The sequence below is a fragment of the Bombus flavifrons genome, chromosome 8 (assembly GCF_040668555.2).
Source record: "Bombus flavifrons isolate JBK064 chromosome 8, iyBomFlav1_principal, whole genome shotgun sequence".
Classification (NCBI taxonomy): domain Eukaryota; kingdom Metazoa; phylum Arthropoda; class Insecta; order Hymenoptera; family Apidae; genus Bombus; species Bombus flavifrons.
The window spans coordinates 2,809,659-2,822,333 of record NC_138449.1 but is presented as its reverse complement, the minus strand read 5'-3'; the positions used below and the strand labels follow the sequence as shown (position 1 = coordinate 2,822,333).

Sequence of the window (12,675 nt, the reverse complement as noted above, 5' to 3'; positions counted from 1 at the left end):
GTGAACAGAGCGAACGGGTGGTGCGATTAAATGCCACCGTCGATGTTTACAACGAAAGAGTCCGTGGGAATGGAGTCCGCTTCGCTTGCGTAGACGAGGGCGGAGACCGCAGACGCCAGCTGCCCGATTCAGAATTCAGGAAATTGTCGTAACAACGCCAATACCAAATCTTTTCATGATTAATGATACGGAAGCGATTTTGTCGCGTGTAAACCACGTTAACCGTATTCTCGCAGAGGGAAAATTATATAAGAGACTAATTTTGGGTGAAAATACGTTCATTAGCTGCCATTTGTGCTGTTGTGCTTTTGATATTAACTTCGATCGAAAGGACAGAGGCGTTGAGCTTGAAAAAGATCGAGGTTACGTGATATTGGAATTGGATTAGTTGGCTTAATAGATAACCATATGTATTGATTCTTTCTCTAATGACGCAGCCTGAAAAGATAGTTAGGTAAAGGATTGCAAAAATGACAAGTTGGTAAATCTTAGTAGTGTCATATATTTCTCTCGAGATAATTAATTAACTACATATTTACATGAAAGAAACTATACGTGATCTATATATTTATATAATGTATGTACGTTTGCGTATAATACATGTATGTTACAAAACTTCTTTGTCCGCCAGATGATCGTCTCTTGTATGGTTTCTAAGAAATTGGATAGTCTGAGAAAGTTCGTGTTCAGCGCAATTTAGTTAGTATTTCGAGAAAATGTCGTAAACGATTCTACGGTTTTGGTAAAAATTACCATCAACGTCATGTTCACGCGCTGAAAAGTACCAAAATCTAGTAATTTCCGAAACCATACAATAATCCATAGGGCCATTCATTAACCAATACCTTCCATATTGCATTTATACGTGTACGTCAGTAATCGTTACTCGAAAAAGATTGAAAAAGAACAAAGGTGATAAGATGTATCACGATTACAAATAAGAAAGAATACCCTGCATCGTCAAAAAACCGCCAGCGGTTTCAACATCAACACTTTCCGGCTCAAATTAAACGTCTGTATCGAATAACTTGACAGACTAGCTTGTTACGTTTCGTTCGAAGCGAGTGATCGCACGAAATTCTTCCGGTTCCACCCCTGAGACCCTAACCATCGATACTCCACTGATCTCATCCCTCATTGTTTTACTATGAAGTCAAGGCATTCAACAACGTCCAATCCAGCTCTTGTTTCAGCGTCTTCTATTCTCCGTCATATTTACATCAGGCCGCTGATAAATTTTCAAACTTCCACAGTTAATTATCCACTTTGCGTAGAACTTCCTCCGCCTTCACTCTGAGCACCTCCGCGCTTTGCCTTCTGATTTCATCGTCTGACGAAGCGGAATCCTCCTCCTTGTCATGCTTCGAACTGAGATTCTGCGGCAGACTCTGCATGCCCAAGTTCAGTGGATGTCCAGGTATGTGACTTCCAAGCGTGTGTCCATTAACGTTGTTGTGGTTGAGGGTCGAGGCCGGGTTTAAGCCGACCGGAAGAACAGTGTTCAGAGACGCCAGGTTTTGCGGAAGGGGTAGGCCAATATACTGAGACAGGATCGCGTGCAAGGGGGGCAGCTTTGGCGCGCTGGCCGGCCACGGCGGTGGGAACACCGGCGGGATGAACCAGGGAAAGGCACCCGCTGGTCCTGTCGATGGATCCGCACCTGGCACACCGCCGGCGGTTTGGAGCAGGCGGGCGTGAAGGGACAGCTCGTTGACACCTGCAATCATACCGTTTTTGCAGGGATTTTAGTTCGTTGCGAAAGTTTTTTCGACCGCCACGGGGGTTGCTCCGTTTTGGCCGCTGAGGAGAATTAGCATTTCGCGATCCAACTGCGTCTTTGTCTCGATCGTTTGTCCAGAATCAATTGGCCGTTCGTTAGGAGCAACGGCTCTGATCGTGGCGTTTATTCTATCTGCTGGTTTCTTTTCTTGTTTCGGCTGTGTTTCGGTGTGATGGTTGTTAGATGTTCGCTAGTGACATTAGATGAGAGGAAAATTCAGGAAGAGGAGGTCGTAGAGGAGAGAATCGAAGGAGAAACTTGCTTGTTCGGAAAGTTCTAAATGGTTTTTAAGAAAATTGAAAGGCAATGTATTTTCATGGACTGCACACTTTATCGGATGTATGTGCTCATACAATCGAAAGATGTATGGTAACACACGTATTCGATAGCTTCATCGTTGAAAGAACTGGATGGAGACAAAAATAAATAAATATGATACTATGTTACGTATAGTGAATAAAATTGATCATATTTTCTCATTGAAGAAGAAAACATTGTAGATTAAACTTAACATTTAGATAGTTGGTAAAAATTCATGATAAAGGATCCTCTTCCAATCCTGTCAAATACAATGCAGAACACATTCACTGTCAAAATCTCGACAAATTTTTTTAACAGATCGGAGGATGGGACATCTTGAACAGTCAATTAATTTTGGACAAAGCAGATCTGAAATTAGGTGTTTCGACTGAAGTAAAGATTTCATTGGTTTGTTTACCTAGAATCTTTAAAAAATTAACGAATGACTAAAATGATTAGATCGTCCAAATTAAGATGGATGATCTATCGTTTTTCGAAAACAAAAATTTATCCGTTTCTTCCAGATCGCTGGCCGTAAAGTTTCACAGAGCACCAATCGGACCATTCATGAAAAATTAAACGATCAAGCTCCCGTCGCACGTTGTTCGCGTGTGGTAGCTACGATGGCCGACACTGAAATTAGATGTAATTGATGTTGATTGCATCTACCTTCCCTAACTTTCGCGACTCGTCTTTTCGCATATTAAATCGCCAGACCACGCGATTCACCCGTATTGAAATAAAAAATCAAACGAGGAACAATTCTTAAAAGAGACGTGTACTCACCACTTTGTTCGACGTGCATAAAACTGGTGTCTCTGCCGAGTACTTTCTCCTTCTTACGCCATTTCGCACGCCGATTTTGAAACCAGACCTGCAATCATAAGAATACCATAATAAATTTGATTTCATTTTAATACAACACTTGTAATGTATCGTAAAAACGTTTAATCGCCTGAATCATTTGAAATGTTTTATCTTAAAATATTGCCTTCTATTTAGATTTGCAAGGATTAATTATTCACCGATACGATATCATGTCAGACGAAAATATCGAAATATTTATTTAGTATTTGATGATACTCGTTAGTGCTGAAACTATATTATGTTACAGATACAATCTGTCTCTGTCGGATCGCAACCATAATCCATACGACGAGTACGAGGAGAAATTATAAAGATCGATGAAGCGAAATGGACACGGAAAATAAAATTATTAGAACCTACTCTGCATATGTAAATAGTCCAATTTTTCATTATAAAATAGATACCATGCAATCTTTTCATCCATTCCCTTTGTTCTGTATTAGGGGGACGATCGTCGCGTAAAATCATCGAATTATTTCTTAGAAGAAAATACGCGCGAGCGACGCATGAGAACCCCAGGCGGCCGTATCAGAACCAGCCAACAAAAGCTTGCTCTCGAGGTTGATTAAGCTAATTGTTAACAATTATCCTGATTTCCTCCGTACTCCTGAGTGGTAGCAACCCCTGCCCTCGCACCTCGCCGCCCCTTCGAAAGCCCCCAGCACACCGTTACCGCTGGCCCCGTTGCCATATAAATGCTTTCGCTTTCCGCCTGGGTTGCTCTGATTTTTCGTGGCCACTGGCAGATTCCGCGAGAAGCAGACAGAGAACGAGGGAGAGATTGCATTTTACATTCTGCCTCCATTGTGCGGAAAATCCAGTGTTTTTCAGTCGACGACGTTCGTCGCCATCGATCCAATACGCGTAGATCGTTCGATGATATCTATTGCCTCTGGATCAGTAATTTCGAAGATGTTTGCTCGAAGATTTTTCATAATTCATTCGTGAATGATTAGACACACGCGGTTCGAACTAATTCGAGAATATTAGACAGACATGATACAGATTGGAAAAGGATTGTAATTAACGTGTGTAACGTTGGAAATTACTGAGAATATTTCGAAATAGAAATTAGGAATATCGTTGATAGAAACTGGAAATCAAGGAAAGTTTTGAAAGTGACTTGGAACGTTCAGTTGAACGGAGGAGGAGCTTGGAGGAAGGGAAAGAGGCGAACGTCGCGAGGCTGGAGAAGGAAATTCAATTGCCTAATTGCTGTTAATTATTTAATCGCTCCTGAATACCCCGCTAACGCCTAAGTGCTCGCAAACCTTGCAGCGCGTCGTTTAACCGACCCAGCGCGAACCCGAAAGTTTGAATCCCCCCATCTACGGTCCGTACAATCTCGGTGTAACGTTTCCACCGCCGTCTCTACCGCAAATTTCCTGTCGACGCTCTCTCTTACTTGTTGAAAGCACCGGAGCCAACATTTTTCCTATGACCTTCGAAATTCCATCTATTACGACCTTCTAATACAGTGTTACAAAATAGTTGATATAAAAAGAACGCTCAACCTGTTAACCGGCTTATTTATTACGTAAAAATGAACTTGAAAATTAATAAAGACAGATTGACTTTATGATATAATTTGTCTTTAACAGAAATAAAATGACGCGTAAAAGACAAGAATTATTTAAATACCTAATTTGAAATTTGCATGTCCACAAAATTAGCAACCCTAACGGTAAATTAATTTCTCTTCTTTGGGTAACAAATGAAATTTTACTGGATGTGAATAGTTCAGTAATGTATTTACTCCGTTGTAATGTATGTATTTTATATTTAATACGAAAAAGTAATTTGCACGTCGTAATATACTTACAATGAAATAAGCACTAAATGAACATGGATATCACTATTATGATGTTTCCATGATCTAACAAAATTTTGGTTACGAAGGAGATAATTCCTCCTGTTTTGCACGTCTCTCGAGACGCGGAGACGCTTTTGTTCTAACTACGATTAAAAAATCTCTTTGAATCGATAAACAAACACCGTAACAAAAAAGCGAAAGCTAGAAGGCTCGACGCGACGCGTCTGTTACGCGGGGAATGGGAAGCGGGGCAGAAACGATTCGCGATTCCATTACCATCCAGGCCGATCGACGATCGAACACGATACATCGGCCGGCCATTAATACCGAAAAATGGGTAATTTCGCATCTGGAATTGAGGGCGGCGTGGGAGGAGGAGTAGCGGAGGATTTCCTAGATTGAAATAAAGTGGCCGTGGCACCACTGCGCCGCGGCGGATCATTTAGCGGTTTTGTCGAGCGACGGCCAATTGCCGGCATTGTCGCTTGGCTGTACCACAATGGGCCAATCGGAATGCTCTCTGTCTCTTTTCAACTGCACGCCACCCTTCGACGACGGCACCATCCACGACCCTTCTCTATACTCTACATATACACACACACACACACACACACACACATATTTCTACTATCTATATATGTATATATATATATATCTATATATACACACATATATATATACACAGTGTTCTTTCTTACTCTCTTCTTCTCTCTTTCGTGATCAATCCCTTCTTCCTTCTCGCTTCAATTCACTGTTTCATTCTAGCTAAGAAGCTCCACTGTTCGTCTCCTCGTTGCACGTACGAGCGAGGGTGCCATGATGGTTACGCTAATCGTGTAACCGATTTCCATCCATGGAAAAGTCATAATTTATGGGAGCGTCGCCAATACTTCAGTTCAACCCCTCTTCTAGTCTCCATCGCCGACGACATCGTCGTGTGCCGATTCTACGTCACGTAATTCGGACTCGTTTCGTGAATGATCGAGTGACAATGTTGGTGAACCCTAGGGCTGATATTTATTTGGGTTCGTGATCAAATTAACGTGGTCAAAAGATTTCCAGCCGGGGACCTTTTTCGGAGGGAAAGAATATTGTAGAATACGGAGGAATTAAAGAATACATCGATATCGAAAACGAAGTTTTCTCTGTCAATCTTTAGAATCGAAATTTAATCGACCTAACGCGAACGACGAAGCCATAAGGAAACGCGTTAGAAAATTATGTCGAGCTTATTTCTTTGAACCTTCAAACTGATTAAACAATATGAATCGTTTGAAAATTATAATTGTGCATGTAAATCTCTTTCCTTTCTTTCCCGTCTATCTTTTTTTCATTTTTCACGTCTTCGTTCTTTTTCTTTTTTTTTCTTTTTTTTTTTTTAGTTCATAAATTCAGTTTCTTTTCGCTCCCCTTTTTTATTTTTATTTTTTGTTTTCACTGACGTCAAAATATGTGCAGGTGGTGCTCTCTCACGGCCGTTAAAAGGCACGGCTGGAAAATAATTTCAAAGCAGATTACGACCCCGTACGCTCTTTACCGTTCGACTGGCTCGTATAAAATTAATCCCTGTAGCATGAGTATGGTTTGGCGCGTCTTTCGCGAAATTACAGACGTCGAAGAGAAGCGGCAGATTTTCGGTACAATAGTATGTAATTAGTTGAGAGGCCGGCGCTGAAGTTGCGGCTCATTCACCAACGGCTTTCGTTCGAATATCAAGCTTGAAAAGCTTGCGGTGCGCATACACAGTTTTAAAGACAATTTCGAACATCTTGGCTAGTATAATTTTATCGAGCCGTGGCTAACGTTGAAAGAAATATCCTACGACGCACATTCAACAAATTCTTCCTTAGATCACGAAAATTACTTTGTGCGTAAATAGATTTAATATAAATACAAGAATACAGCTCTGGAGTAGTTAAAGAATTGTACATATAAAATTTAAATTTCTGAAAAAATGTATGGTTTGCTATGATACGCTACTTACGTTTTCGTACTGTACAGTGGGCAAGTTAAATAATATGTATATGCTTAATAATTTATAGATGAGAATCTTTTATAAGACAGAATAGCGAATTAAATAAATTGTGTCAGATGTTTTGGTACTAATTTTATAATATCAGCTATTTTTGCATTGAAAAGTCTAATGAATACTTAATTAAAAAATATTCAGTTATCATAGTCCCCCTTTTCGGAAGTTAAGCTATCAACAATGAATAATGAAAGTAATCGATTTCGATTAAATAATTGAACTCACCTGCACCCTAGCTTCGGAAAGGTCTAACCTCATCGCGAGTTCTTCTCTGGTGAACACATCTGGATACTGTGTGTTTCCAAAGGCCTTCTCGAGCTCGTGCAGCTGGTACGTGGTAAACGTAGTGCGGGACCTTCGAACCTTGCGTGGCCGATCCGATTCTCCTAGATTTAACCGGTCCGACTCTCCTAGATTTAAAGGGTCGTGCAGGCCATCGTTTATCTGATGATCACTCAGATGACCGAGTTCTGTATCTCCGGCATCACCGATGGCATCGGACGACGTCGCGTGATCTGGAAACAAGAACGAAAAGACTAATTCACTTCGAGTTCGGATCGTTCAACGAATTAAGACGTTCCTTTTCCTATAATTCTTTGTGCGTCATTCGACTAAACCATTACTATTAGAAACTAAATTTATTTTCTAATTGGCTAAAATCAAATACGTCGAAATACTACTGAAGATCTTTTACATTTTTACTTTCTGAACTTAAAGTGCACAATATTTCCTTCTTCTTGCATTATTGTATCATAATATCTTGTAGTATACGTCACAGTTTAATTATTCTATACAAATCGGAGGTTGAATTACAAAGTGTGGAAGCTTAGCTGATTCAAATAACTCTACCTTATCATCATGGCGGTGTTAAGCGACGATACAGGGTCTTTAAATCGTTAACGTCTAGATTCATCGCGAGGTATAGTGAAATAGAGACATCAACCGATGGCTGGTGTTAAAGGGTCAGGGATCGTATTGAAGTTCGGATAGATACGCGTATCAAACGGTCGCGCGGGCCTTCGATACTTGAGCGGAAGAGAGGATCGGGGCGATTAAGCTAAATCGTCAGCGCTGCCAAAACGAAATTGACGTTCAGTTGATATACACAAGCGACGAGAAACAGCGAGGAGCACAGCGTGAACACTGACGCGGGAGGAGGTGGAGGGGAGTGTGCGAGGGACAGAGAAGGGTTGGAGATGCTGCGGGGTCGGTGTGGGTGCAATTTCATTTTTAAGCCGCGCAACGACTGGACGCCGATATACGCCCGATACGCCGATCATGTCCGATCGGCGGATTTGCCAATTTTAAGCCTCACCCGGCGCTTCATTTTTTGTACATCCGCCTATATATGAAATATAACGCATCGATGCGAACCTGTACATTATACGTACACGCTCGATAGTACTTAAAAACCGTTGCCGTCAGTGATTAGCAAATATCACGAGTGCATGTCGTACACCGGTGCCCCCCGCTCGTTCGAACCCCCCTTACGATGCAACAACCCCTTGCACGTAGCGAACGCGTATCACACGCGTCCGTTTCTCTGACCCTTCCTTCTCCCTCTATCTAACTTTTATTGCCCCTGTCGCCTTTTTCACTAGCTCTCTTCTTCCGTCTCTATTTGTGTCTGCTTTGTCGTCTTTTCTATGAACATCTACGTCGACCGAGTTTAAAGAGCTCATTAGAGTATACTACACGTAGAATGTAGTATGGTATTTTTTTGTAGACTGTTCCGCAGCGGGAAAGATGCTTATGATCTCTTTAAAAGCACGTGTTGATAATACTTTAGGTGTTTATTGACAAGAAAAAATTGTCGAGTGAAATTGTATCGGCTCTTTATCATGCAGTTAGGATTTTACTTGCTCGGTGAAGATAGAACAAATTTATAGAATGAGACTTGTGTTCCATAAGTTTCAAGTTGCGTTATTTGTAAAATTTTCTTCTGAAATTTCATTCGTTTTATTACCAAACTAGTCGTCTGATACGTAAAAGAATTTATTATAGCCTGTAACCTGTCAAATTTCATTGATAATATCGACTCAATCGTGCAAGACTATGGAGTTATAGGAACGTGTTTTAATCTAGAAAATCCTAGGTTCATTAGCGGAATCTATCTAATTAGACAGGGCGACGCTTTTGATCTCATCAACATCGACCACGAAATTAGATAACAACGCGATAACGACCACCGCAGGTAACTTACAAAGTTCCAATATCAGTATCTCATCCTCGTGCGCCGCTTCCATCATCCTCTTACACACGTTTGCTTGAACTAATTAGAAGCGCATTTACTACTCGTGCGTAATAACGCTAATCCTACTTTTCGGTGCCGCTCTAACTGCCAGTTGTTATAAATTGCGAACGAAGCGAATTGTTCGAACTGGCACGCATGTCGACTCTCTTTCTCCCTATGCTGACAGAGAGATAAAGATACGAGGAAGAGAGAAAGAAGTGATACGTGCGTGCATATGTGTGTGCTTGTGCGCGTAATCGCACTAACATTTACGCAAATAACGTACGGATAATCCACAGTGAATAGAGAGATTTTTATGTTTTCATGCTAGGGGTACAATGGGGCACCCACTTGATGCCTAACTCTCCGCTGCTTTTTATTAAATCTGCGACCGACCGATAGGGGTTGAGTCGGAGAGGGTGGCCCGGAAAGGCAGTTCGCGGCGCGAAATTAAAGATTTATTTACCGTGTTACGCTGACCACATGCCTCGATATATCTTTTTCATCGATACCAGCTCCTCAAATTTATCCTTTGATCGAAATCTTTCTAAGCTCGCATCGAGGAAATCTTCAACGTAATATGCAAGACTGAGGTTTGGAATCTAGGATCTTTGCTGGACTTCATTTCGATAATACGAACCTATTCGGCAAACATGTACAATAAGATTCGGTAAAGAAAGTTCAGTAATATAGAAGATTGAATTTGTTGGTTCGGAAAGCTAGCTAAACTTCGATCGATGTTTTTATCAAATGAAGAAATATTATAGCTGCGTATGAAACGCACAAACTAGACCAAAAGTAATAAACCAGAGAGAAAGATTTCGTCTCTGTAAATCACTGGATCAAAGGAATGAAAACGAAATTCTCCGATTATTTTCCATTTCTCCACGAATCTAGATTCTGTTGATCCATGAACCGAGAACGTGTCGATCTGTAGGTGATACTCGGCGAACCGTATCAATGGACACTCGATGCACGGGTATTGTCAGACGCATTAATTATGTTAGACGACTGTACGATCGAAATCCGCAAACACATCCTGATTTCTGCACGCCACAATCGGGACGGGCCAATAATCGGTCCACCTGTATACAGTGATCATCGACTGTATTCCTACTTGTGTACTCGCATGTATCATGAAACATACGCAAGCACGTAAACCAATTCGTAATGTATGGAAATTTGATCAAGCAGGAATCGTCGTAATTAACGACTACCTGAGAAAGAAAAATGAAAAGAAATTGTCTATATAGAAACGTACGTAGCTTTCCTTTGTATTTAGTAAATCCCTAAACGTTGCAGATAACGAGTTCAGGATAGCTCATACCCCACGTCTTGCTGAACAAGATATATTTCGCTAGAACGGATTACACAAGGTCCGGCTTTACGCTGAAAATCTAATAAAATCCTTAAGAGGGTTTACGGGTAATACGTTCACCGCTAAACTGGTCGGGATAATCCTTTACGGAGCAAAAAATCACCGTACCACGAGTATCTTCGCGGAAATTTAATAAGTGTAGCTTTACGCGAGGTTGATTAATCTTCTATGTGTGTCAGTGGCTACGTATCGGTATGAAATACGAATCTACGATTTTTCTACGAAGATTCACGTGACTACTGGTATACTGGCAGAACAGTTTTCCCTTATTCCGTTAATCGCTTTATACTTTCATAATTGAAGAAGAGAAAACCCCTTCTTTGTAACGTGTTAATAGTCACATCGTGTTTTAAAGCGTCTTTTGATGTCGTGTCGTGGCGCAGTTATATAACGTCCTGACTCGTGTATAGAAATGACTCTCCATAATTTATCGCGAAACAGCGAAGGCAGCACGTGGCGCGAAGTAGGAATTAACAATATTATACGTAATCGTGATTTTTTCTTGAGAAATTCATTGTTGGATATGTTTTGATGAAATAATTGCGTGTTCGTGCGTTTGCACGGGGAGCTCCCACGTAAAATGGCCTCGCAAACAAGCGTGCACATGCAGCGGTGCTGGGTCGTTCGCGTGCTATAAGTCACGTTGTAAATTTACATCGCGCTGATCGTCGCTATAGATTCGAACTTCGACCTAATTAGCCTTTTTACGCTCACGGCAATTAAAGTTACGTACGCGTAACGAAGCGGAGAAGCTGAGAAACTGGAATTTTTCCTAACGCGATGATTAACGTGCGTATTATGTAGATTAGAGAAAAACGCAAACTATAGGCAGAAGGCTACACAGAAGATCGATCGGTCGATCGATGTTAACGATTTTAAAAATCGGTAAAACGCCATTTGCTAAATTGCCATACAATTACGTCGGCCTATCTGATGCGGTTGGTCGATGGGTTAAGATAGATAACCCACTTTGTTTTAGTTAGAAGGAAACTTTTTATCGCAATCGTGACCAGATCGATGCGGCAGTAATAAAATGTTGGTAAATGAGACCTTAGTTTACTTAACGATATTAGATACTAGATAATAATACAATATTGCTCGGTGAGTTTGTGGAAGCCGCGCGGGTGTTTCGCGGCGAGTAAATAGAAACTAACAGGCCCGGACCGTCTCATTTTCAACGTTATAGCTATTTTGTTTGGAATAATTACTGTCTAAATAAGCTAAAACGCGATAAACGAGACGAGAACGATAGTATTTTCGATTGGATTCGTTAACTGAACTCGCACAACCTGACGACAACGATCTAACGATCCTAAGTGCAACGATCGACGACGTTAACTTCAATTTTATTCGCCACTTTCTTTTACGTGATTATAGGAGATACACGAAGAAAAATGAAGATCTTACCTTCGTCCTTGCCGTGTCCTAATATCTGATCGATGCTGTACACGTTCCTCTTTTGATTATAAGTTTGCGCCATTCTTCTTCGCGGCAGCGTCGCCGGAAATTACAGTTGAAGTCGCAAGTCAAAATGTTATCGGATGCAGCGTCCGGTACACGATAGTTCACTGACGACAGATCCTCTCTTATCGGGTATACCCGGTCAAGAAAATCGTATTTCCCGCTGTTGGCTTGCAGATAGATGGAGCTTCGTGGGAGAACGTTCTTTTTGGCGCGAGTCAGAGAAAAGGGAAATACACGTTGAGAAAAAATACGCGCGTGTAAGGTAACTGAACGATGAAACGAAGAATCGAAGGAGGATAGAGAAATGGATAGAGAAAAGGAAAGAGAAAGACGACGGAGCGTCGGTAGTTCCACGCGACTCTGACTTCGAAAAGAAAATGCGTCAAACGACGGCGCACCACGAACTGGCTCGTCGGACATGAAAGCAGCCCTTAATATCGCATACAGTCGCCCCACCTTGCATCCCCTAACACCGCCATATTAGCCTCCCCGCCAATGAGGGCGCACGCTTCTCACCCAAAGCCACCCCGTACTCGGGGCTTGAATGAGACCTGGGCGGGGAATATTTTGCCCTTTCCGCGTAAATCCCCGGATTTTTTTCCACCTCCTCTCCTACCCCCTCCCTATTCGAATCTTCCTCCTTCAATCCGATCCTCTCTCACCCTGTGTCCATCTTCGTTCATCGTGCCCTCATCCCGTATATTCATCCCTTTATCTGTCTTTCCAATCCACCTTTCTCACTCGCGCCGTTTCGGATTCGATCCATTGCCGCGATATTTTCTTCCTCTTTCTTGAGAATGTCAGATTATTT

The 12,675-nt window shown here is 41.6% G+C and overlaps 1 protein-coding gene across 1 annotated transcript; it reads right to left on the bottom strand.

The window, feature by feature from the left end:
• Positions 1-502: 502 nt before the first annotated feature.
• hbn (aristaless related homeobox homeobrain) lies at positions 503-12,267 on the bottom strand. The gene is made up of 4 exons (XM_069118674.1): positions 11,808-12,267; positions 7,015-7,304; positions 2,867-2,954; positions 503-1,717 (listed from the first exon to the last, which is right to left on the bottom strand). Exons 1-4 carry the CDS (start codon positions 11,878-11,880, stop codon positions 1,254-1,256), a joined length of 915 nt encoding a protein of 304 aa, XP_068974775.1. The 5' UTR covers positions 11,881-12,267; the 3' UTR covers positions 503-1,253.
• Between the last annotated feature and the right edge of the window lie 408 nt (positions 12,268-12,675).